We start from the raw sequence: 26,896 nt of genomic DNA on the forward strand, positions 1-26,896 counted from the left end.
CCCCCTTTGTACCTTTCTGAGTCTCACCAGTAGAATTTAAACAGCTCTTCAAGTTGGTTTTTTTGTTGGCAGAAATTGACTCTAGACTCTTCATGAATAATGTGGAAATTAAATGCGTATAAGCAGGTTCATGTCTCTGCAAATAAACAAATAAAATCTACATTCCAATGCTTTCTTCTTCCAGAGTAGCCCACATATTTGATTCTTTTTTTTTTTTTTAAGTTACCGTCACTTGCAATAGATATTTATTTATTTATTTTTTTGAGACGGAGTTTTGCTCTTGTTACCCAGGCTGGAGTGCAATGGCGCGATCTCGGCTTACCGCAACCTCCACCTCCTGGGTTCAGGCAATTCTCCTGCCTCAGCCTCCTGAGTAGCTGGGATTACAGGCACGTGCCACCATGCCCAGCTCATTTTTTGTATTTTTTAGTAGAGATGGGGTTTCACCATATTGACCAGGATGGTCTCAATCTCTTGACCTCGTGATCCACCCGCCTCGGCCTCCCAAAGTGCTGGGATTACAGGCTTGCGCCACCGCGCCCAGCTGCAATAGATTTTTAAATCTTGTAACCTGGTTACACAAATACCATGGTGCAAAAGCCTTGCTTCCTGTAACAGGAAATCAGGTTGGACTAGCCTCATGCTGGCTTTGAAGAAGTAATATCAGGGGCTGATAAATTTGCATAAGGATAAACATCAGAGGTTGAAAGTACAAGAGGTAGAGGGAATACCTACACATCATAAAAGAACAAACTGTTTCAGTCACAATAGAATGATCATACAAATGAACCACAGTCCTTCCCACTAAAATATTCCACTTAGAACTGTAAATTATTCTTCTCAGTAAGTTCTGGGTGAGCGTTTTAAGAAATTAATGAGTGTAAGAGCATCTGTGTTTCAAATCCAGTGGATTTTTTTTTCAGTAGGCAAATATATTGTTACAATTTATTTTCTATTTTCATTTCAACTTCCGCCTTTTTCACTGGGGAGCAGACAATAAAATGGCAATGACTTTTCATTATAAAAATTATGGATTGTATTTTTCCACTGGACCTGCTATGACATTACTAAATCCATATACTCTCTAGGGCAAGGTAGTTTAAATAGAAAATTGGATTATACTTTCCCCATCCTTTCCCACCACCACCCCAAATCCAGTGTATTATTTTATGCAGCCTTTCACAAGCTCCAAAAGATTCAGAGTACAGAACGGGAGGTTGTAGAGGAAGTCCGCACCTCCTCACAGGTAACTCTTTTCATTTGGAAAGCTGCTCTTGGCTTATCCCTGCTCCTAGTGGTGTCTGAATGCCTGACCACAGGACACCAAGGGCCTTGGGACCTGAATGGCTCCTGTAATCCCAGCTACTTGGGAGGCTGAGGCAGGAGAATTGCTTGAACCTGGGAGGCGGAGGTTGCAGTGAGCTGAGATCGCACCAATGCGCTCCAGCCTGGGTGACAGAGTGAGACTCTGTCTCAAATAAATAAATAAATAAATAAAAAGTTAAAAAGTAACCCATGCTGGCAAGATTGCAGAGAAAAGGGAACTCTTAGACACTGCTGGTGGGAGTGTAAATTAGTTCATCCATTGTGGAAGACAGTGTGATGATTCCTCAAAGACCTAAAAACAGAAATACTACTCCACCCAGCAATCCCATTACTGGGTATATACCCAGAGAAATATAACTCGTTCTATTATAAAGACACATGAACATGTATGTTCATTGCAGCACTATTCACAATAGCAAAGACATGGAATCAACTGAAATGCCCATCAATGGCAGACTGGATAAAGAGAATGTGGTACATATATACCATGGAATACTATGCAGCCATAAAAGGAATGAGATCATGTCCTTGGTAGGAATACGGATGGAGCTGAGGTGGGTGGATGCTTGAGCTCAGAAGCTCAACACTTCTGACTGTGTGGTCTTTGGCCATTCACTCTCCTCTGTGAACTTCCTTGTGTTCTCCTGTTAACCTGCACCATGGTTACCTGCACCCATGGTTTGTGGTAAGGATTAAGAACCTTGCACCACCCAAAGCAGATTCTCAGCAAACCATGAACACGGTGATCACTATGAGCCCTGACTCTGCTTCAGGTCATTGTCTGAGCGCTCATTCAGGCATGGCCACAACAATGAGAGAGAGCCTATTTTTAAAATTTATTCTATGTTTTTAAATTATGGATTCAGGTGTGGGGTCCATTTGAAGGTTTATTGCATGGGTATATTACATCACAGTGGGGTTTGGGCCTCCACTGAACTCAAAACTCAAATAGTGAGCATAGCACCCAATAGTAGGTTTTCAACCCTTGCCTTCCTCCTTCCCTCCTGCCTTTGGGAGTTCCCTGTGTCTATTATTCCGTTTTTATGTCCGTGAGTATCTAAGCTTTAGCTCCCACTTGAAAGTGAAACACGAAGTATTCAATTTTCTGTTTCTGTATTAATTCACTTAGGATTATGACCTCCAGCTGCATCCATGTTGCTGCAAAAACCATGATTTGATTTGATTTTTATGGCTGCATAGGATTCCGTGGTGCACGTGCACCACGTTTTCTTTATCCAGCCTAGCAGTGCATATTTCGGTGGATCCCGTGGCTTTGCCGTTGTGGATAGTGCTGTGATAAACATGTAAGTACAGGTATCTTTTGATAAAACAATTTCTTTGCCTTTGGGTATATTTCTAGTAGTGGGATTTCTGGATCGAATCATAGGTCTATTTTTAGTTCTTTGAGAAAGAGAGATCCCATTCATTGCCCAATTTTATTGGTGAGGAAACTGAGCCCCAGAGGAGCTCAACAACTGCCCAAGACCACACAGTGTGGTAGAAATGCCTGCCCAGCAAAGAAAGACCTGTGCTCCCCCTCCAGGGTATAGGGACGATGTTCAGTTGCTAGGTGGTGACTTCCTAGCCAGATACTACCATTCCACCTGACCACGTGAGTAGTTCCCATGGATGGAACGTGGGCAGAAATGACTTCAGGTCACCTCTTTTTTTTTTTTTTGAGATGAAGTTTTGCTTCTGTTGCCCAGGCTGGAGTGCAATAGCACGATCTTGGCTCACTGCAACCTCCGCCTCCCGGGTTCAAGCAATTCTTCTGCCTCAGCCTCCCGAGTAGCTGGGATCACAGGCATGTGCCACCACGCCCGGCTATCTTTTGTATTTTTAGTAGAGATGGGGTTTCACCATGTTGGCCAGGCTGGTCTTGATCCCTTGACCTCATGTTCCTCCCAAAGTGCTGGGATTACAGGCTTGAGCCACCACACCCAGCCACAAGGTGGGATTGTGGGTATTGTTTTTCTGAAAATTTGTTTTTTCAGCACACCACTGCCCTTCCACATCCACTTCCAGCAAATAAAATTTGCATTTTCCAAATACACCATAACTGTTTCATAGATATTCAGTCTCCACTCAGCCTCTTGCTAAGTCTTTCCTGGTGGAAGGAAATTGGGGACTTGGGTCTTATGTTGTACTGTGAGAGTAGAGAATAGAAGAGACAGCATGAGAGAAAGGCATGAAACAGGGAATCAAAAGAAAAGCAATATAGGAAGGAAAGAGAAAGAACAGAGAAGTCGGAAGCCAGTGGAGGGTAGAAACTAGGCAGGAAGACATGGGGACAAGCCGATGCCCACTGCGCAACGTCCCCACAGGTAGTGAGCCATTTCCCCAACTGGGGTACAGGGGTGGCCAGGGAGCCCATGAGAAATGAGGAAACTGCCTTCTCAAACTACTGCAGAAACTGAGTAGGGGTGGGAATCCACATAGCTGGGCTCAGGAGGAAAGAGGGCTGGGAGTCTGAACCAGGGGGACCCTAGGGTCAAGATGCCACAGTTTCTAACTGTGGAGGACCTGGGGGCCTAGACTCCTGGGTCTAGGGGAGGAAAGTTGGAGGTCTGGACTCCTGGGTCTGAGGGAGGAGCAGCTGGGGGTCTGGACTCCTGGGTCTGAGGGAGGAGGGACTGGGGGTCTGGACTCCTGGGTCTGAGGAAGGAGGGGCTGGGGGCCTAGACTCCTGCGTCTAAGGGAGGAGGGGCTGGGGGCCTGGACTCCTAGATCTGAGGGAGGAGGGGCTGGGGGTTTGGACTCCCCGGTCTGAAGGAGGAGGGGCTGAGGGGCTTGGGATCCTGGAACCCTCCATCTAAGGGAGGAGGGGCTAAAGACCTGGACTCCTGGGTCTGAGGGAGGAGGAGCTGGGGACCTGGACTTTTGGGTCTGAAGGAGGAGTGGCTGGGGGCCTAGATTCCTTGGTCTGAGGGAGGAGGGGCTGGGGTACTGGACCCGGGGGTCTGAGGAAGAAAGGGGGTCCCTGATAGGCCGTTGGGGCAGTTGAGACTCAGGGTGGGGCCCAGGCTTCCATTTAAAAGGCCCTCCCCTCACCCTTTCCTGGACTGGCTGCTTAATAGCTGGTATAAAGGACTTGTTTCCTGGTGAAAAAGCAAGAAGACGGTGCCAGCCACAGACGGGTCATGAGTCCCGTCTTCCTGCTGGTCCTCCTGGGGGTTACCTTCCCACTGCCAGGTGAGTGATGACCCCAGCCTGGAGGGGACTTTCCTGGAGGCTGCGCACGGGAACCGAGGTGAGATGGATTTGCTCTCTCCACTCCAGGAGTGCAGGCGCTGGTCTGCCAGCTGGGGACAACTCAGGGCGTGTGGAATGTATCCGAGCTGCCCCTGTCGTGGACCCCTAAGGAGACCACCTGCCCCAGCGGCTGGGGGTGCCAGGACACGCTCGTGTTCATAGAGAGCGGTGAGGAGGCCCCGCCCTGCCCGCTCAGCCCCTCGAACCCTGTGCTGGGACTCGGGAGCCACCTCCCCGGGAGGAGCGACTCCTCGGGTCCCGGTGATCCCCTTTCCAGCCTCTCAGCCTACGCCACGTTGCAGCGTCTCCCTCCAGGACCCCGGAGGCCTGACCTCCATCCTCGCTTGCCTCCCTCTCTCGGTCCAGGACCCCGCGTGAGCGTGGTGCTCTCCAAGGGCTGCACTCAGGCCAGGGACCAGGAGCTCCGCGTCACTGAGCACCGGATGGGCCCCGGCCTCTCCGTGACCTCCTACACCCGCGTGTGCCGCCAGGGTGACCACTGCAACAACCTCATCCCCTCCGCCCCGCTCTGGGCCCCGCCGCCGCCAGCAGGTACCTGCGGGAGGAGAGGGAGGGGCTGCCAGGAGGGGGTCGGCTGAGCACAGAGGGCTGGTTATAGAGTCCCTCCCGCCCTCGCTCACTGTCCGGCTCCTGGCTCGTTCCATGCCTCCGCTGACTGCTCCCTGGCCGCCTCCCCGCACCTCGCTTTCCCTTTCCACTCACTCCTGATCCTTCCACCCACCTGTCCCACCCAGGACTCCTCGCACCCCTCCGCTTCTAAGAGCAAACAGGTGATTTCTGATTTGAAATCACCATTAACTGGGTCATCCTGGCTTCTTGTTTTTTTCTTGTATTCTGTTGCGTTTGGTTCAACGAGGTCTCGTGTAGGGTTTTTGCATTTCCTCTTCCTAAGGGAGATTGACCTGTAACTTTCAAGTTACTGGTGTTCTAAAGAGTCTGGGGAGATGTTTTGCGCTTCTTTTATTGGAACAGCTTGTGAACTCAGAAGTTTCCTGTTATTAGAGGTTTGGCGGCACTTAGAGGTGAAGCCACTGGCTCGTTCCAGGGTACTCACTGGCTCCCATGACCAGAGGCTGCCTCTTTGTCTCCCCTCGGAAGGCCAGACTTTGTTGAAAGGTTCAGACTTGACCATGTCTGAGTCTCCGTCTGGCCTCAGCAGGCCCCCTCCTCCACCCTGCCTACCCTACTTGCTCCCCAAGACCCCCCCACCACCTTTTTTTTGAGACAGAGTCTGGCTCTGTCACCCAGGCTGGAGTGCAGTGGTGCAATCTCGGCTCACTGCAACCTCCCCCTCCTGGGTTCAAGTGATTCTCCTGCCTCAGCCTCCCGAGTAGCTGGGACTACAGGCATGTGCCACCACACCCCGCTAATTTTTTTTCGTATTTTTAGTAGAGACAGGGTTTCACCGTGTTGGCCAGGCTGGTCTCAAACCCCAGACCTTGTGATCTGCCCGCCTTGGCCTCCCAAAGTGCTAGGATTACAGGCATGAGCCACCGAGCCCGGCCGCCCCTCAAGACCCCTTTCTGCACCCAGCCTTGGGTGCCTTATCCAGACCTCCTGTTCTCTCTCCCCTCCTCTTTCATTGGTTACACTTCTTTATTTTCCCACAGCCAGATCCCATGAGGGGAGCAGCAGAAAGGCCCTTTGGGAAGACTGAGCAGGTTGACTCTTGAGGCCAGCAAAAGCGGGTGCAGAGAAGGTATCTGATCACATCCGGGGCCCTCTCAGTGCCCCCTCACTCTGTCTGTCACTTCCCCAGACCCAGGGTCCCTGAGATGCCCAGTCTGCTTGTCTCCGGAAGTCTGTCTGGAGAGTACAGAAGAGATCTGCCCCAGAGGAAGCACAGACTGCTATGATGGACTCCTCAGGCTCATGGGAGGTAAGCCTGGCACATGGGGGCCCTGTGGGGACTGAACGGAAAGGTCCGGGGACTGAGATCTTAGTCTCTGGGGAGCAAGGGTGAGCTGAGGCATGGCATGAGACCCAGAGGAGGGTGGGCCTGGCTTCCTGGAGCTATGCCTGCCTCTGAGGGTTGGGTGGTCCTCAGGACAGCATCAGAGACTCTCTCTCTCTCTTCACTTTCTGCAGGGGGCATCTCCTTCAATCTGAGAGTCCAGGGATGCATGACCCAGCCAGGCTGCAACCTGCTCAATGGGACCCGGGAAGTTGGGCCCGTGGGTATGACTGAGACCTGCAGTCCCACGCGGCATCCAGAGCCACGGCACGAAAGCCAGAAGGAGAAAGGTGAGGGTGCAGGGCGGACTGCTTGCACGTGGCTTTAGGCAACAGTGAGTGCTGGGGCCCCTGCTGGCTCTCATGGTGCTGGGAGTGCTGGGCTGCTTCCGTTTCTGTGTCTCCACACCCCTGGCCTTGGGTAACCCTAGGTATCCCACATCGCTAGGCCACCCTAGCCTCTCCACCACCCTCAGCACCCCCGCCCCCACCTGGAGTGCCCCAGCAGCCTTGCCTGCACAGGAGAGAACATCAGAGAGAAAATCAAGAGTGCTTCAGGTGTGACAGAGAAAGCAAGGGTTAAACGAGGACACTGAGAGGGTCCCTGCTTATCCATTGAGATGCTGCCCTGGAAGACAGTGCCAGGGAATTTCTCCATAAGAAGGTCTCCAAGGCGGCCAGGTGCAGTGGCTCATGCCTGTAATCCCAGCACTTTGGGAGGCTGAGGTGGGTGGATCACAAGATCAGGAGTTTGAGACTAACCTGACCAACATAGTGAAACTCCGTCTCTACTAAAAATACAAAAATTAGCCAGGCATGGTGGCGGGTGCCTGTAGTCCCAGCTACTCGGGAGGCTGAAGCAGGAGAATCGCTTGAACCCGGGAGGCAGAGGTTGTGGTGAGCCAAGATCGCACCATTGCACTCCAGTCTGGGCAACAAGAGTGAAACTCTGTCTCAGAAAAAAAAAAAAGAAGCCGGGCGCAGTGGCTCACGCCTGTAATCCCAACACTTTGGGAGGCCGAGGCGGGTGGATCACGAGGTCAAGAGATCGAGACCATCCTGGTCAACATGGTGAAACCTCGTCTCTACTAAAAATACAAAAAAATAGCTGGGCATGGTGGTGCGTGCCTGTAATCCCAGCTATGCAGGAGGCTGAGGCAGGAGAATTGCCTGAACCCAGGAGGCGGAGGTTGCGGTGAGCCGAGATCGCGCCATTGCCCTCCAGCCTGGGTAACAAGAGCGAAACTCCGTCTCAAAAAAAAAAAAAAGAAAGAAAGAAAGAAAAGTGCACCAAGGCAACGGGAAGCCAGGGTGGGGAGGCAGAGGTCTTATAGGAATCACAGCTTCCCTCCTAAAAGCAGAGTCTTTGCCCGCGCCTCGGTGTCCTTGTCTGCCCACACCACACTAGAGTTGTGTGAGTTCTGCACACCTTTCTCTCTGCATTTGCTCTTTCTCTCTGGCTAGGCTGGAAGCCCAAGGCCAGGGGCTTGGTGTCTCTGGCACTAGGGTTTGCAGCCTTGGGTAGCTCAGGAGCCGGCTCAGGAAGGGTACCAGGAGGTGTTTGCTCAAGTGAGGGCATGCAGCGCTCCCATGGGTCCCCCCCAGTGAGTCAGACCCTGTCTTTACCTGAAGGGCCTCTGGGACTAGGAGGGAGAGGTGCCACAGACACAGATGGTCACAGCTTGAGGTGATCAGGGCTGTGGCAAACAGGGAGGTGGGGCCTGGGGCAGCTCAGAGGAGGAAGATGCTGATGTCATGGGGGATAGAGAGTTAAGGAGGGCTTCATAGAGGTGGCGGCCTGTGAACTGTGTGTTAAAGATGACCTGCAGCTCATTGATAGAAGAGGAAGAGGACATTGGTGGCAGAGGAAATAGCGTGTAGCATCTGCGGAGGACTGGAGGTGGCAATGAGCCTGCTGTTTTAAAGAAGAGTCCCTCACTCCACCTGAGAAGGACTCATCGAGATGAGGTGGTACAGCTGGGATTGGGGGTGATTAGAAGTTTTCCAGGTGGACAGGGTGGGTGTGGGAGTTGAAGAGGGAGCTGATCCAAGCCAAAGGAACAGCAGGTGTGAGGTCAAGGAAGAAAGGACCTGGTGTGCCTTTGGAATGGATACAGGTGGGGGAGGGGGAGGTAAGTGGGGAACCTGTTGGCGGCTCAAGTACCTAAAAAGCGAGGCTGAGGGGTGGAGCCTCTCCTGAAGGCTGGGGAGTCATGGAAGATTGTGGAGCAGGGAAAGGCAGGGTCTGAGACATGTTCCTTTCCTTTTGACTGATGCTGGTGTTAGGGTCTGGCCCTGGTCTCTGGGACCAGGTGACACTGATAATCCAGAAGGTATTTCAGAAACAAATTAGACACAACACATGCCACACACACAGCCCATCATAAGCATAGCAGACACCAATGCATCACACCATGCCACATACACACCACACATCACATACCACACATGCTTCCCATGCCCCTGACATACCACACATGGAATACAATTTGCACACAGAGCACACAACACACACAAATGCATCACACAATTACTACATGTACATGTAGTATGTATGTCACGTCCACACTATATGTCAGGCACCACACATACACACTCTCCCCCTCAATATATCTCACATGCGCCGGGTGCGGTGGCTCACGCCTGTAATCCCAGCACTTTGGGAGGCCGAGGTGGGTGGATCACAAGGTCAAGAGATCGAGACCATCTTGGTCAACATGGTGAAACCCCATCAGTACTAAAAATACAAATATATATATATATCTCACATGCAATACATACCACACACAACCCAATCCACGCAACACATGGCATGCCACACACATCACACGCAAACAAAACACAAATACACAGAACATACACCATGCTAAACACACAAATGTTGGAAATAGATGCTCGGTGCCACAAAGAAAAATTTGCACTGAGACAAAGGATCTTTTAGCAACGCAATTTTTACTTTCTGGACTGCAGGACTTGCTAGTCATTTTGCCATGGGACTACAATGAACAAAGGAAAACACACAGATTTATCCCTTATGCGTTTGGGGTCGTCCTTACTGCCGTGTCTGACCTACATTGTCTGGAGCCAGACCTCACAATCTAAACTAAAACCCAATTGGCTAACAACTTAAAACTTTCTAAACAGGTAAAAGCAATGGAGAGCTGGGACATGGCTGTGAGCACGTCCAGCACAGCTATCTTGGTTAAAGTACAAGAACATAGAATGTACTATGTGCCTGTAAGCGTGGCATGTCTAACAGCTACATAGGGCTTAACAGAGAATTAGCACACTTATTCTTTAACCAGAAAGGAAACCTCAAAAAGGAACTTTTCTACTTCCCACACAACAAACACATACCACATACACCACACACGGTATGTCTGCACGTGCACACGCCACACAAACACACCACACACCCCATACAACCACACCCCTCACACATACACTACACACTCACCACACACCCCTGCACACATCATGCATGTGCCCCCACCCCCCATGCACACAAACTACACAAACACACACACACCTATTATGCCACGAATCAGTGCTCTTAATAGAGCTCCCTGTTTATTCTGCTTTCAACACCAGAGCCAGATCTTGGAGGCTGCTTTTGCCTTCCCTGGTGAAATGCAGTCCAGCAGTTTAGCAGACACAAGACCAGGCATCAGACACTAGGGGAACAACAAGATGTTGGGGACCAAGTGCGGGAGAGAAGAGGCTCCGGGGTGACGGAACTGCATATAAGAAGCCACAGGAGTGGGAGGGCTGGGTGCAGGGACACAGGTCACTCAAAGGGCCATGGCAGCAGCCCTTGTGAAGAACCAAGGATCCCCAGGATGGATACAGCCTTGGCCGTCCCCGGAGGAGCCGGGCAGGGGTCCCAGTGAGAAAGCAGAGAAGAGTCCTTGTCTGAATCAGGGACACGTGGGTCCCAGGCCCCACTCTGCCACTGAAACCACTTTCCAGCCTCAGCTTTGCCTGAGGATCTAAAGTCTCCACATCTCATGGAGCCTCTTTCCCTGGATTTGGGGAAGAGGAAGGGGTGGTTGCAGACAAGGGGCGGAAGCAGATGCAAAGGCCCTGAGGCGGGTGAGTGCCTGCCAGAAGCACCTGTGCAGACCATCGTGGCGGAGAGAGTGGAGCTGGACACCTGTGCGGAGCGGGGAGGCAGCTGCATCTCATCAGGCCTCCTGGGCCGTTGGAAGGACTTAGAATTTTATTCTCCAGAATGGGGACCTTCTGGAGTCTTCAGAGCAGAGGAGTCACAGGAACTGACTTAGGTTTACCCAGCCTCCCTCTGCCTGCTGGGTGGAGAAGGGAGCGAGAGGAAGAGTGGAGGGTGGGCGCAGGGAGAGCCTCGGGAGGTAGGTGGCGGCTGAGGGGCTTGGCCCTGATGGAAGCAAAGGAGGTGGTGACATTGGGTTGGGTTCTGAAGATTTTGTGCAGCTCAAGCCAGCAAGATTTCCTGAGGGACACAATGGGAAGGAACCAGAGTGGTCAAAGACAACACCAACGTTTTCAGGAAGACCAACACAGATCAAGGTGGGGGATGATGGGGGCGGGGAGAGAAGGGTGGGAGAAGGGAGCAGGAGCCGTGATTCTGATTTCGTCATCCATCAAGTATGCAAATGAGCAGCCCTCCTGGGCAATATCCGTTCTGCAGGTCGCACGTGCTGGTAGAAGCTGGGGGCTCAGTCTAGGAGTCCCTGTATCATGGGACCCATCCCCCCTGCTCTGTGATGGCCATGAGGGAAGGTGGCGGCCACACACTAGAGCCCTGAGGGCCTCTGGGCCAAGGTAGCCGAGGATGGTCATCAGTACATCTCCCTCCTGCCCCCAATACTGACCCTGAGGGTCCAGAGTCCCTGGGTTCCCAGCCCACCTCTGCCACTCACAGCTGTGTGGCACGGGCAGCTACTGAGCAACGCTGCCTCTGTTTCCCTTGTGGCAAATGAGGGTGCCGTTGTGATCACACCACCTACTGTGGGGGTGCTGTAGGGAAATGAAGCATCCCAGATGAGCTGAGCTCCCTGGGACCTTAGATGGGTGGGTTTGTGGGAAGCAATGACATCAGCCAGGCGCAGAGGCAGTGCTCAGCCCACCTGGGCATCCACATCTTTTGTTTGGAACATAGAGTTTTGCAGCTGAAAGATATGAGAAAGGTTTCAGGTTCTGAACTTATTATTGCAATGAGGGCCAGGCGCGGTGGCTCACGCCTGTAATCCCAGCACTTTGGGAGGCTGAGGCGGGTGGATCACGAGGTCAAGAGATTGAGACCATCCTGGTCAACATGGTGAAACCCCGTCTCTACTAAAAATACAAAAAATTAGCTGGGCACGGTGGCACGTGCCTGTAATCCCAGCTACTCAGGAGGCTGAGGCAGGAGAATTGCCTGAACCCCGGAGGCGGAGGTTGCGTTGAGCCGAGATCGCGCCGTTGCCCTCCAGCCTGGGTAACAAGAGCGAAACTCTGTCTAAAAAAAAAAAAAAAAAAAAAAGCTCAGATGGGGAAGCAGAGATGGTCAGAGGAAAAGGAAGCGCTTCCATTGCTCTCACACCTGAAGCCAGGAATGGCCATTCCCACAGGTGTGAGAGGACGTCCCTGCAGGTGTTCAAGCAGAAACAGGGGGGACGATGCAGGTGGGGTTTGGACTCCCAAGTCCCTTCTGAATCTGTGCTTGAGGGACTCCGTGGTCAGGTCACCTGAAGTGTGACTGAACAGCATGATCACCTTCCCCAGCCCAGGACCTGGATGACAGACATGGTGGGTTCCTGGCTTACACAGACCCTGGTTTTCTTCTCCCCAGATTTTCTGACCTGCTATCGGGGCGTCACCATCCAGAGTGGGAAGAACTTGAGCCAAGAACCCACTGAATGGACCACAACTACCACTGAGACTTGCGGGGCTGGGCAGGTGTGTCAGGAGACGCTGCTGCTGGTAGATGTAGGTGCGTAGCCTGAGGTAGAAGGTGAACACCTGTCCCAAGTCCCCAGCAGCTCCCTCCACCCCCCTGGATCCTTTCCCCTGAATTTTCTGCTCAGCTCTCTTCACGTCTGCAATTTTCTTTTTCTTTTCTTTCTTTCTTTCTTTTTTTTTTTTTGAGGTAGAGTTTTGCTTTTGTTACCCAGGCTGGAGTGCAATGGCACGATCTTGGCTCACTGCAACCTCCGCCTCCCAGGTTCAAGCGATTCTCCTGCCTCAGCCTCCCGAGTAGCTGGGATTACAGGCATGTGCCACCACAGCTGGCTAATTTTGTATTTTTAGTAGAGATAGGGTTTTGCCATGTTGGTCGGTCTGGTCTGCATCTCCTGACCTAGTGATCCACCCACCTCAGCCTCCCAAAGTGCTGGGATTACAGGCATGAGCCACTGCGCCTGGCTCACATCTGCAATTTTCAATCCAACTCTTATTCTCTCTGCATCTTGGGTTCCTCTTATGAAAACTGGGCGTGAAGCAATGACAATGACAGCGTCTACCTTTCTGGGTAGGGGTGACGATGTATGCGGTAATCAGGGCGGAGAACCGTGCCGGCACTGAGGAATCTCAGTGGCTTCATCCATTCCGGAGACGTTTATTCAGCACTTGTTGTAGGCGCTGCAGATCCAGTGCCCTCTGTGTTCCTACAGCTTTATATGCCTTGAGAAACAGGAAACAAACAAACGAAAAGGAGCGAAGTATGGGAATGTGGATCCGAGCTCTGCAGAGAAGTCTGGCAAGGAAAGGGAGATAGGAAAAGTGAGGTGAAGGCTGCAATTTTTTTTTTTTTGAGACGGAGTCTCACCCTGTCGCCCAGGCTGGAGTGCAATGGCGCGATCTTGGCTCCCTGCAACCTCCACTTCTCGGGTTCAAACGATTCTCCTGACTCAGCTTCTTGAGTAGCTGGGATTTTGTGCCACCACACCTGGTTAAGTTTCGTAATTTTAGTAGAGATGGGGTTTCACCATGTTGGCCAGGCTGGTCTCGAACTCCTGACCTCGTGATCCGCTCGCCTCGGTTTCCCAAAGTGCTGGGATTACAGGCGTGAGCCACTGCACTCAGCCCAAAGGCTGCAATTTTAAGATGAGTGATCAGTGGGGACTCACGGAGAAGGTGACATTTGAGAGAGAACTGGGCAGAGGCAGAACTTTGGGGAGGACCTAGGCCCCGGCCTCCATCTTCGCCCTATGCTAAATATGACCCATGCAGTTGTGATCAGGGTATCTGCATTCACCCTCTGCTGGGGGGTGGGTATTGTGGAGGGCAGGGAGTTCAGCTCCAGAGCCCCTGCTACCCTGGGAGCCACTGGGTCCCCCAGCCCAGCTTTCCCTCTCACCCTCAGGACTCAGATCTACCCTGGTGACGAGCAAAGGCTGCAGCGCTGATGGGGCGAAGGATTCCCAGACGACCTCCATCCACTCACGCCCTCCTGGGGTGCTCGTGGCCTCCTATTCCCACTTCTGCTCCTCCAGCCTGTGCAATGGAGCCAGCAACAGCAGCGTCCTGCTGAACTCTCTCCCTCCTCAAGGTATGGCATCCAGGGCCGTGGAGAGACAAGGCCCAGACACACAGACACTCGGGCCCAAGGTGGGTGGCTGCTCTGAGCGCGGAGCCATGCACTCCCACCTTCCCTCTGCTCCCCAGCTGCCCCTGTCCCAGGAGGCCGGCAGTGTCCTACCTGTATGCAGTCCTTCGGAACCTGCTCATCTGACTCCCCCAAAATGACCTGCCCCAGGGGCGCTGATCATTGTTACGATGGGTACATTTATCTCTCAGGAGGTCAGTGCTGCAAGCGGGGTCCCGAGGATGAAGGCACTGGGGGCTCTGGGCTCCTGGGTCTGAGGGAGGAGGGGCTGGGGGCCTGAACTCCTGGGTCTGAGGGAGGAGGGGCTGGGGCCTGACTCCTGGGTCTGAGGGAGGAGGGTCTGAGGGAGGAGGGGCTGGGGGCCTGGACTCCTGGGTCTGAGGGAGGAGGGGCTGGGGGCCTGGACTCCTGGGTCTGAGGGAGGAGGGGCTGGGGGCCTGGACTCCTGGGTCTGAGGGAGGAGGGGCTGGGGGCCTGGACTCTTGGGCCTGAGGGAGGAGGGGCTGGGGGCCTGGACTCCTGGGTTTATGAATTTGGCTGGGCTGTACTTTGTGTCATTTCTGACTTGGTCTTCTCCCTCTAGGTGGGGTGACCACCACAGTGAGCATTCAGGGCTGCGTGGCCCAACCTTCTGGCTCCTTGTTGAACCACACCAGGCAAATCGGGATCTTCTCTGTGCGTGAGAAGGATGATGAGCAGCTTCCTGTCCCTAAGCCCCAGGGAGGTGGGGCCGGGGGCCTGGAGTCTCTCACATGGGGGCTGGGGCTGGCACTGGCCCTGGCGCTGTGGTGGGGGACGCTTTGTCCTTCCCACTAACTTCATTTCCCCTGCGATTCTTCACCCCTGCTGACCACCACACCGAGCCGTCCTTCTGACCTCATACCCTCAGGGCCTTGGACACCAAATCCTTTTCCTGGCCTGTCCATGAATTATTGTCCCCCACACACCCATTCACACCTGCTCACCTAATAAAGACACTGTGGAGGACCCGGAGCAGCTGGACTTGCCCGATGGGAGAGGGGATATTGGAGGAGTGGCTGCGTGTATCTGATAGTAAAGACCCTGTCCTTTCTCCCAGTGCTGGGATCTCTCCATGTGAGGGACAGCAGGACACCCAGCGATCTAGCATGTGGGAGGAGAGGAACCTGATGAGAAAACCGTTCAGAGCCTGTCCTTTATTGTTCTGGTTCACATCTCTAAACCAGCTTGGATGGTAGCAGAGCCTTCAGGGTGCTCCAGCCAAGTGTATTTGGGCATCACTGTGGCCAGGGAGGGGAGGATACTCTGAGAGGTGCCCTGCCACAAACAGGCAGCTCATCCCATCTGAGCAGTTGCCAGAGAGGTTAGTGCAGTCGTGCCTTGCTTCACGATGGGGATGTGTTGTGAGAAATGTGTCGTTAGGTGATTTATCACCATAGGGACATCATAGGGCGCACTTACACAAACCCGGACGGCACTGCCGTGTAACCCAAGTCTTGGATGGTCTTGTCTTAGAGTCCAGGGAAGGCCAATTGGAACCCTCAGTGTGTACGTATCCCTGTGAGGACAAAGCTCAGTCCCCTCCAGGATGGGACATGTCCTGTGTGGCCAGCCTGTCTGCAGTGGCGGCATAGTCCTGCTGTAAAATGACACCTTCCAGGGGCTTAGCCCCGGGCTCTGCCTACATCAGGCAGGGCTGGGTCCAGGTCAGTCCTGGGAGACTTGGTCCACTTGTGGTAAGGTCCATGGCCGTCCTCCCTGTCCATGTGGCCATCTGCATCTGGATCCCCTGAATAAACACTGAGGGACAGAGGCTGCCTGACACTGTCCACCAAACACTGAGAACCTCATCATCACAGGACTTGCTCTGAGCTGGAGTAATTTACTGGGAAGCACTGTGGTTCATTTCTGTTCTTTTTCTTTTTTTTTCTCTTTTTTGAGACAGTCTCACTCTGTCGCCCAGGTTGGAGTGCAGTGGCACCATCTCAGCTCAATGCAACCTCTGCCTCCCAGATTCAAGCAATTCTTCTGCCTCAGCCTCCCAAGTAGCTGGGATTACAGGCACCTGCCACCTTGACTGGCTATTTTTTTGTTTGTGTTTTTAGTAGACATGGGGTTTTGCCATGTTGGCCAGGCTGGTCTCGAACTCCTGATCTCAAATGGTCTGCCTGCCTTGGCCTCTCAAAGTGCTGGGATTTCAGGCGTGAGCCTGTGGTTCATTTCTATTATAATTCTATTGTGGTTTAAATGGCTCCTTCCTTCATAATTTGTGGTTATTCCCTCTATCGCCTGTTGCTTACTTTCTCCCTCTTTGATATTTACTGCATACAAGTTTATCAATCCCTGACTTGACTTGTTCACAGCCAGCATGGGGATTAGTCAACTCTGATTTCCTCTTAGCGGAAGAAAGGTTTTTGCTCCATCATATTTGTGTAACCAGGTTACAAGCTTTTAAAAAATCAGTGGTAAGTAACTGGAAAAAAAAAAAAAAGCAAAACTGGGCTACTCTGGACGAAGAAAGCATTGGAAATGTAGATTTTATGTTTATTTACAGAGACATGAGCCAGTTTACAGTCATTTAATTTCCAAATTATTCACGTGGGGTCCTAAGTCAATTTCTGCCAACAAAAAACCAACTTGAAAAGCTGTTTAAATTCTACTAGTGGGACTCAGAAAGGTACAAAGGGGAAGACAGGGGTTAAGAAAAAGAGGAGAAAAGAGAAAGAGAGGCAGAGAGAAATGAAAACGTGACTCAAATGGGAGCCAGACAATGGAGTGGAGAAAAAGCAGCGGAGAGGGGCGGAGTGTGAGGGGGAGGTCTGCAGGTCTGAAGATCCTCCTCTCTTCTCCGGACGCTGACCTCTTGTCTGATCCCAGACACAGACTGAGCTTTCACTGTGACCACATGCTCCTCAGGGTGACACAGGGTGGGGCCGCCTGCCCCCGCCAGCCTTCCACGGCCTCTCTGCATGGATCTGACCAGCGCCCTATGCATGCTCGGAGGCCTCTTACTGTGGTAAATGACTTCCTTGAGCTTCCACTCCATCCACCGCCTCTTTCTTCTAGGTCAAGCATCTTGAACGGTCTGGATACATTTCTTTGCTTCCATTTGTCCCTTCTACTCACTCGTCCACGTCCACTTCCATCTTCCCCTTTCTCTAACATCGCTTTTACTGTCATCAACGTCTTCCTTTATTGCTAAACCTGCCAGGAACTCTCAGGTTCATTTGACACTGAAGGTCGCTTCTTTTCCTGGAATAACCTCTGTGAGGTAAATGCAAATTTTAAAAAATGTTTTTAAGCCTGGTACAAAAAGGGAAAGAGATCCTTTTCTTTCACAGCATTTTATATTTCATTCATTCCTTCATTCATTCATCATTCATTGTCAGAGTCCCCCTCTGTCGCCTCAGCTGGAGTGTAGTGGTGCCATCCAAGCTCTCTGTAGCCTTGAACTCCTGGGCTCAAGTTATCCTCTCACCTCACGCTCCCAAGTAGCTGGGACTACAGGCATATACCACAACACCTCACTGATTTATTTTTTTTTATGGAGATGGGATTTTTCTATAATGCCTGGACTGGACTTTGTGAGCATTTGTTTTGTGTTTTTAGAAGAGGTGTAATCAAAAATCCTTTCTCTGCCCGTGGAGATGTATGTTAGGCTTTCTAAAGCCTACTAAGCCTCTTACCTGCTGTACAACCCAGGACTGTTCTCCTCAAGGCCCCGGGAGCCCTCTCTTTGAAAGGCAGGCATCGGGGCAGAAAGCGCCCTGTCTCCCAGTTTCTGTGTGAAGGAAAGAACTCACTTCTGGAGGCATCTCACTCCCAGTTGCAAAACTACCTCCTGTCATAGATAAGAGAGGTTTGTTTCTCCTGTGGATAAAGCCAATTAACTACACAGAGAATCAACCCAATTGCCAGGTGAATTTAGGATGAACTGCATGTGACAAATGGTGCTGTCATGTCCTCTCACCTGGGGACGAGTCACTATCTCGAGACCTTGTGTGTAACGGGTTGCACCTGCTTGGCTGGATACAAGGGTGGGATTTCTTTCTGTCTTGGTAATCTCTTAGCAGACTGCATCACATTCTGGCTTAATGCTTATTCAATAACAAGACAGGTTTCTTTTACTTCTGCATATGTGAGGGGGGTTTCTGGGCTGAGCAGAAACTTTGTTTTTTAATTCTATTTTTCCAACACCCTCCTACCCAAGCTACTCCAGCTTCTCTGAAGCTGCTTCCCCCAGGCTTTAAAGGAGGCTGCTCCCCAGGGTCCCTCCCGGTCCTGCCTCTCCTGGTTCATCTGATCTCCCAGCCTCGTGGTATCGTAGCTTCCCTCCCTTCCATGCGCTGACGCCTCTCGGATCTCAACTCTAGGCAGGACCCGGCTTCTCAGTTCCTCAGCTCACACACCCACCTTGGCACAGGCGTCTGCACAGGCACGTCTGCATGGGGACGCCCCACCGGGAACTCCTGGTGGAACGTGGTGCATGTTCTCTGGCTGTCCTGCAATTTTTAAATGCCACTGGTACATATGGGGAATGTTCTTCCCAGGGAGGAAGCCAGAAAGTTCATTTTCCCAGCACTCCTTGCAGGAGGGACACTGACATGGGCCCAGGCTTTCCCTCTCAGCTGCTCCCGTGAAAGACTCGGGATCCCAGGCAGCACCAAGTAGCAGAGGGCGCATGGCACCAATTTGATTTTGGTTTTGTTTTTATTGTTTTGAGTGGGGATAGGGGTGGCGGCCCAGAATCTTCTGGACTCCAGGGCCAGCCTCGGCAGTGCAGGGTGCAGGGTGTGGCTTCTGCCTCCCGCAGTGGCCAGAAGATCTCGACCGAAGCTGTCCTGTGCCTTTGGTTCGGTCCTCGCCCTGGACCCAGTGGCCTCCAAGCCGGCTTCGTGGGGGCCTTTGGAGTTTGGCAACCTTCCTACTGTGCCCTTTAACCAGTCCTCTTTCTGCTTCTTGCTGGAGTGAGCTGGGTGGTTTCCTCCAAATCGGCTCCTGTCTGGGGTTCTCCCCTAGGGAAGGGCACCCTGGGCACCTGACCCCTCAGCCAGATGCCCAGCAGACGTTCTCATGCTTCCACTGTCCTTGCCCTTCATGTCCGGTGGTCACTCCTTTCTGTCCCTTCCATGTCCTGCATCTCTCTCTGCTGTGTCCTGTCCTCTGCACCTGTCCTGTCCGTGGCCTCCACCTGAGTCGCGCCACCACCCATTCTCCCTTGAATGAATGCAGTGGTCTCCCCGGGTCTCCCTGTCTCCATGGGGGCCACCAGCGTCCAAGCCAGCTTCTTCCCTGTGGCAGAGATGATCTTTCTCCATCTCCCGCTCCTCCTTCCAGAGCTCCCAAGTCCCCGGGGTGCGTTCCAGCTGCTCAGAGAGGCCTCTAAGGTTGGGTGATGTGGGCTCCACGGTCCTCCTGAGCAGCCGCCTCACCTACCCTCATCTTTCAGCTTATTACATTTCCTTTTTCTGTTTAACTTCCTGAATAGGTGTTATAGTTACAAGGCTCAGAAATTTGCATTCGTGTGTATCCACATACGTGTGCAGGCATGAAGAGCCTGTGTTGGAAATAGATGCTCGGTGCTGCAAAGAAAAATTAGCACTGAGACAAAGGGCTTTTCAGCAATGCAATTTTTACTTCCTGGACTGCAGGACGGGTACCTTCACTAACTGTCTTGCCACAAGAGTACAATGAACAAAGGAAAACACACAAATTTATCCCTTATGTATTTGGGGTCATCCCTACTGCTGTGACCATTGGTTGGAGCCAGACCTCACAATCTAAATTAAAACCCGATTGCCTAACAACTTAAAACTTTTCTAAAGAGGTAAAAGCAATGGAGAGCTGGGACATGCCTGTGAGCACGTCCAGCACAGATATCTTGGTTAAAGTACAAGGACATAGGGCCGGGCGCGGTGGCTCACGCCTGTAATCCCAGCACTTTGGGAGGCCGAGGCGGGTGGATCACGAGGTCAAGAGATCGAGAACATCCTGGTCAACATGGTGAAACCCCATCTCTACTAAAAATACAAAAAATTAGCTGGGCATGGTGGTGCGTGCCTGTAATCCCAGCTACTCAGGAGGTTGAGGCAGGAGAATTGCCTGAACCCAGGAGGCGGAGGTTGTGGTGAGCCGAGGTCACGCCATTGCACTCCAGCCTGGGTAACAAGAGCAAAACTCCATCTCAAAAAAAAAAAAAAAGTACAAGGACATAGAATGTACTACGTGCCTGTAAGCATGGCATGTCTAACAGCTACATAGGCTAGGGCTTAACAAAATTATTAGCACACTTATTCTTTAACAAAAAGGGAAACTTTAAAAAGGAAATTTTCTACTTCCCACACTGTGTCTCACCCCTATTTCCTCTGCACCGAGGTCCTGGCCCCAGGCCAGCCCCAGTGGCCAGCTGTGCCGTTCATAACCTGCAAAGCTTTCTGCAGCTGCCTTATGCAAATCAATAGGAATCATTGTAAATTACGGTAAAATACATATAACATAGAATTCACCATTCTAACCACTTTTAAATGTACATCCAGTGGCAGGAAGTACATTAAGGTTGTTGTTCAATCACCCCACGACTTTTTCATATTCCCCAGCTGAAACTCTGTACCCACTAAACACCAACTCCTTTTCCCCTCCTTCCGGCCGCAGACAACCGCCTTTTCACTTTAAGTCTATGCATTTCCTGACTCTAGGCACCTCTGATAAGTGGAATCATGCAGTATTTGTCTTTTTGAGTCTGATTATTTCACTTAGCAGAAAGACCTCAAGTCTCATTCACGATGAAGCACCCGTCAGAACCTCTCTTCTGGTTAAGGCTGAATCCCATTCGTTTGTAAGTATGGACCATATTTTGTTTATTCATTCATGGATGGATGGACACTTAGTGTATTAGTTTGTTCTCACACTGCTATAAAGGCATAACTGAGACTGGGTAATTTATAAAGAAAAGAGGTTTAATCATCTCACAGTTCTGCGGGCTGTGCAGGAAACATGGCTGCAGAGGTCTTGGGAAATTTACAATCATGGGGGAAAGTGAAGGGAAAGCTGGCATGTCTGCATGGCGGGAGCCATGAGAAGGAGGAAGCAGGAGAAGGAGGGAGAGCGAGGAGGGAAGTCCACACACCTTCAAACCGCCAGATCTCATGAGAACTCACTATTGAGAGAACAGCAAGGGGGAAACCCGGCCCCATGATCCAGTCCCCTTCCCCCAGGTCCCACCTCCACCACTGGGAATTACAGTTGAACTTGAAATTTGCGTTGGGACAGAGGCAAGCCATATCGCTTGGCTTGTTTCTACGTTTTGGCTATTTTGAATAATGCTGCTATGAACAAAGTCATGAAGTCCTTGTCTATGCCTATGTCCTGAATGTTTTTGCCTAGGTTTTCTTCTACTTAAACTTCAGAGCTTCTGCACAGCAAAAGAAACAATCATTAGAGTGAACTGGCAACCAACAGAATGGGAAAAATTTTTTGCAATCTACCCATCTGACAAAGACTTATATCCAAATCTACAAAGAACTAAAACAGATTTATAAGAAAACAAACAAACAAACCCATACAAAAGTGGGCAAAGGATATGAACAGATACTTTTCAAAAGAAGATGTATATGAGGCCAACACACATATGAAAAAATGCTCATCATTACTGGTCATTAGAGAAATGCAAATCAAAACTACACTGAGACACCATCTCATGCCAGTTAGAATGGTGATCATTAAAAAATCTGGAGACAACAGATGCTGGAGAGGATGTGGAGAAATAGGAACACTTTTACACTGTTGGTGGGCGTGTAAATTAGTTCAACCATTGTGGAAGACAGTGTGGCCATTCCTCAAAGACCTAGAAATAGAAATTCCATTTGACCCAGCAATCCCATTACTGGGTATATATCCAAAGGATTATAAATCATTCTATTACAAGGACACATGCACACAAATGTTCATTGTGGCACTGTTTACAATAGCAAAGACTTGGAACCAACCCAAATGCCCATCGATGATAGACTGGACAGGGAAAATGTGGCACATATACACCATGGAATACTATGCAGCCATAAAAAACGATGAGTTCGTGTCCTTTGTAGGGACATGGACGAACCTGGAAACCATCATTCTCAGCAAACTGACACAAGAACACAAAATCAAACACTGCATGTTCTCACTCATAGGTGGGTGTTGAACAATGAGAACACATGGACACAGGGAGGGGAGCATCACACACTGAGGTCTGTGGCGGGGGAACTAGGGGAGGAACAATGAGGGGTAGGGAGTTGGGGAGGGATAACGTGAGGAGAAATGCCAGATATAGGTGATGGGGATGGAGGCAGCAAACTACATTGCCATATATGTACCTATGCAACAATCCTGCATGTTCTTCACATGTACCCCAAAACGTAAAATACAATAAAATATTAATAAATAAATTAATTAAAATCAGAAAAGTTGATTTCTAAAAATAAAAGCTCCTTGGTGTAGACTTTTCCGCCTACACTTTTCTCAGTTTCCACCAGAGGGCGGCAGAGTCCCATCCAGCCTGGAGCCTCCCAGGGGCTGCTGAGCTCCCAGCAGGGCCCACCCTCACCCGGGTAATCTCAGCCCACGCCTTCCTCGCCCTCCGAGTTCTCCACGGGGACTCCGTCAGCTTCACCCTGAGGCGGCTCCCTCTGCAGGCAGCTCCTGCCCCCGCCCCACTCGCTCTTTCCAGGGACTCAGCTAAAAGGGCTTCTCCACGGCAGCTCAGCCCCTCGCAGGCTCCGACGCGCCGCCCCCCCGCCCACCACCACCCCGACGCTGCCTGCTCACAGCCCTTCTCTCGTTATCATTAACTCCTCGGTCCCAGGAAGTTCAGGGAGCGCCTGTCTCCTTGTTACAGGGAAACTCCGTGAGCGCAGGCGTCACATCTGTCCTGCTTTCTGTGGAATCCCAGGGCCCAGCCCAGGGCCTGACACGGAGCAGACGCTCAATAAATACTAGTTAAATGGATAGGCGGCCACCCAACAGAAGCTCGTCACCTCCATGTGACCCCCGGAGTCAGCCTGTTCCGTGTGGACACAGGGGCACTGGCGCCAGCACGAGAGGAGGCCAGCGAGTGCCCGCGGCTGCCCCAGGGACGGGGCCTGAACCCTCGGAGCTTCTGGAGGTAGGACAGGCCCTTCTAACAGCGAGGGGTCAGAATCTGATTCGTCCCAGAACACTGACTCCCCCTCCCTGTCTCTGACTTGTGAGTGACGTCACGTCTCCCAGGAGGGCCTGGGCAGGCAGCCTATGTCCTTCCTCTTCTCACGCAGACACCTGACCTGCTGCAGACTCTGGATCCTCCATCCCAGACGGAGTGACCGCCAGGGCAGGACCGAGCCCCACCTGGCCACAAGGAGGTCGGGTGATGACCAACCCCGAGGGTCCCTGGAGATGGGGGAACCTGGCTGCGGTCCTTGCTGACCTCTCACCAGCCCAAGGAGTGCTGGGGTCCCAGGGGAACTTCCTCTGCAGGAGGGGACAGGATAAGCCAGGATCCGCTTTTGCTTCCCTCTCAGAGAGGCTGAGGGTCACGGGGCCTCTCCTCCCCTAACAGAGGAATCAGGAACCCCTGGGCTGAGTCTCCAGGTGGGAACTGCCCCAGCTCCTGGGCCCTGCGGGGAGGCCTGGAGCAGGCGACAGACAGGGACACAGATGACCTGGAGGCAGAACTCCCAGTGCTGTGGTGGAGGATCACAGGGCACTTTGGGGACCATCTCCCAGGCCGGATTCCCCTCTCTAAAGCCCCCAGAGACACCTCCCTGGGCCCTTCCTTTGAAACCTTGGGGACAGGTGGCTCCTTCTGAGGCAGCCCATCCCCCTGGTGGACAGTTCTCCAAATCTTGACCTGCTGTTCTCTGGACAACTCCTGTCCTCTCCTTGAGCTCATTCTTCACTGCATGGAGTTGGGCAGCCTGGGGACCTGCCATAAGCAGGACCCGGGGTGACCTGACCCTGCAGTTTGGAGGTCAGAGCCCACCTCTGCCCAGGGGTCATGCAGGCTCATACCACACAGACGCTGGTCAGCATCCCTGGGGCAGCCCCTGAGAAGGCCGCAGGTCTCCTCTTGCCCTCCAGGGGGCGACATTGCACACAGATAACGCTCAGGAAATGGTTCCCCTGGACAGGAACGTGGCTTTGCTAAGGAGGTGCAGGTGAAGGTGGAGCCTGGTTTCCAGCCCTTGCTCCAAAAGACCCTTTTGGTCCTTCCCACGTGCCTGCTCCTTCGTGGGACCTGCTTTTCCAAGGGTCTTTGTGCAGTTCCCCACTCCCTCCTGGCATCACCTATGGGGAAGGTGTGGTGGCCACAAGACACACACGCACACAGACACACAGACACAGACAGACACACACACACACCCTCTCCTCTTTTCTCTCTCTCTTCCTCCTCTCTCTCCCTCCATCTCTTCTGTACTTTCTCTCTCTCTCCCTGCCAAGGCTGAGGGGTGAACATAGGGGGAACATGGACAGCCCCTGAGCCACAGCTCAGCCAACAGAAACAGAGAGGGAGGGTCCCTGGAGCCTTCCCCAAGGACAGCACAGCCCAGAGCCTCCCACCTCCCTCCACCTCAGTCTTCTCTCACCAGAACACACAGGACACCTCCCTCCACACCCAGGAGCTGGAGCTCCACCTGAGACCCCAGGGCCTGGGTCTCTTTCTCCGGGTCAGAGGCCGGGCTGGTGACACTGGAGATAGAGGGCTGTTCCCCCTGAGCAAATCTAAAGAGTGTAGAGGGCTGGGGTTGTGGCAGTAAAAGCAGCCACATTTGTCTCAGGATGGAAAGGGAGGTCATGAGCTCTAGAAAGGGTGAGGGCGCCCCCTAGAGGGCGAGCTAAGGAGCAAAAAGAGGCCAGGAGAGTGGCGAGATCAGGGCTGGCTTTGGATTAAGAGTGAGTTCAGGTGGAGGGGACTGAGGGGAAAGGAGGAGGGGGAGGTGGGGGAGTGGTCAGGAGAGATGGGAGGAGCAGCTGAGGGGACGCTTCAGGGAAGCTGTGGGAGGCACAGCAGGGCTCTGGCTCCTCAGCACTGACATTCCGGGTGGTCAAGCAGGTGGGGCTCTGTGAGCTGTGGGGTGCTCAGCACCATCTGGGGGCTCTACCCACTCGGTGCCAGCAGGACTCCCTCCCCCAGCTCTGACAACCAACAACCAACAATATCCCAGACTTTGCCCAATGCCCCCTGGAGAGTAAAATTTCCCCTTGCAGAATCCATCCCAAAATAGACCTAGTAACCGGGCAGTGCTGGAGTCTCACTCTCGGCCCCGTGAGCTGACATCATTCTGATGCCCCTGCCCTGGGCCCTCTCTGAACCTCAGGGGCCTAAACGTTCCCTTATTATGGGGGAAGAAGGTGTTTTCTATGTCTTCAAAATTCACCCGTCCACCTCTCACACCTGTTCACCTCTCAAACCTGTTGCCCATTCTTGGATTTGATCCTTAAATTACTGACCTCTGTTCCTGTCCCTCATCCATCCCAACATGTGGTGGGCCCACGTGTGACAACCTCCATGTCTGGACCCAGATGAGATGGGAGGCGTCAGTGTACAACTATCATGTGAAATTGTAAGTGGTTTTTTTTTTTTTTTTACTATTTACAAACACTGGGGAGCATGAGGCACACCTGGAGACCATAGACACAGGTCAGGGAGCCCAGCAGGGAAGACAGGAAGGAACTGTAGGCTGATGGCTTTATTGGGTCCAGGGTGTTATCTGACAGGTTTACAGCAGGGGGCTTTAAGGGGTGGATGTAAAGCAGCAATCATGGGGCCAGGAGGTCACACTGGGACTGAGAGGTGGTCACTTTACATTTGAAGGCAAATGTCAGAACTGTCAGTTGAAAGGCAGCAGCTGGAGAGAGGGGAGCTCAGCACACTGAGCAGGAGAGGTGCCGCTAAGATTTTATGTCTGGCCACCAACTGCGGCCATTTAAACCAGGTACTGTATTAAAAAACGGTCATGGCCTGGACGTGGTGGCTCATGCCTGTAATCTCAGCACTTTGGGAGGCCGAGGTGGGAGGATTGCTTGAGGTCAGGAGTTCAAGACCAGTCTGGCCAACATGGCAAAAACTAAAAGCCAGGCATGGTGGTGGGCACTTGTAGTGCCAGCTACTTGGGGGCCTGAGGCAGGAGAATCGCTTGAACCCTGGAGGTGGAGGTTGCAGTGAGCCAAGATCGCACCATTTCACCCCAACCTGGGCGACACAATGAGATACTGTCCTGAAAAAAAAAAAACAAAAACAAAAAACCGTCATGCGACCAAGCCCTTCTTCTGATAGGAAACAGGTAAATTTACATCTTAAAATATGGACACCAAGGCAACCTGAAGTTATGAGCACTTGCAACACCCAGGGACACCAGCAGGGTGCGCTGCTGTGCCCCAGGGTCAGGGGCCCGGATTCTGGCCCCGGGAGTGAGAAATGAAGATGACTTCTCCCCCTCTGCTCCCCTGACACTGATCTTCTGGACCTGCACCTCTCTCTTCTGCTCCCAAACCCCTGCCCAACGCTCAGCTGCAGACATCGCTGCCCTCAGGGTGCACACGGTGCAGCCTACCGCACACAAACACACAGAAGGTGACAAAAATCTGCGTTTGGGACATTTTTGATTGTGAAAGAGAGACAGTGAACTTGAAGCTACAGAGACTGAGACTCGTAGGGGCTGGAACGCGATGGAATTGTAACATGTGTGACCTCGTGTGGAATCTGCAGATCCATGTGGAATAAAACATACAGCCTGGCCTGAGGTCCTTCCTGTCACACTTCCCTCCCTGTCCACCAGAGGGCAG

General features: G+C 52.2%; 1 protein-coding gene across 4 annotated transcripts; it reads left to right on the forward strand.

The window, feature by feature from the left end:
* Nucleotides 1-3,657: 3,657 nt before the first annotated feature.
* Nucleotides 3,658-15,103, forward strand: CD177 (CD177 molecule). 4 transcript variants are annotated; one of them, XM_021669197.2, is made up of 10 exons: nt 3,658-3,743; nt 4,429-4,518; nt 4,606-4,746; nt 4,945-5,130; nt 6,359-6,478; nt 6,688-6,843; nt 12,362-12,502; nt 13,874-14,059; nt 14,176-14,310; nt 14,700-15,103. In XM_021669197.2, coding segments are annotated over exons 1-10 (1,389 nt in total). In that variant the 5' UTR covers nt 3,658-3,742; the 3' UTR covers nt 14,933-15,103. The 4 variants fall into 4 exon arrangements, with proteins under 4 accessions (XP_021524872.2, XP_021524878.2, XP_021524884.2 ...); XM_021669203.2 differs by having other exon boundaries at nt 3,660-3,743; nt 4,404-4,518; XM_021669209.2 differs by lacking the exon at nt 3,658-3,743 and adding an exon at nt 3,751-3,891 and having other exon boundaries at nt 4,404-4,518.
* The last annotated feature ends 11,793 nt before the right edge of the window (nt 15,104-26,896 follow it).

The sequence above is a fragment of the Aotus nancymaae genome, unplaced genomic scaffold (assembly GCF_030222135.1).
Source record: "Aotus nancymaae isolate 86718 unplaced genomic scaffold, 86718_ANA_hifiasm-v0.15.2.pri h1tg000028l, whole genome shotgun sequence".
Classification (NCBI taxonomy): Eukaryota; Metazoa; Chordata; class Mammalia; order Primates; family Aotidae; genus Aotus; species Aotus nancymaae.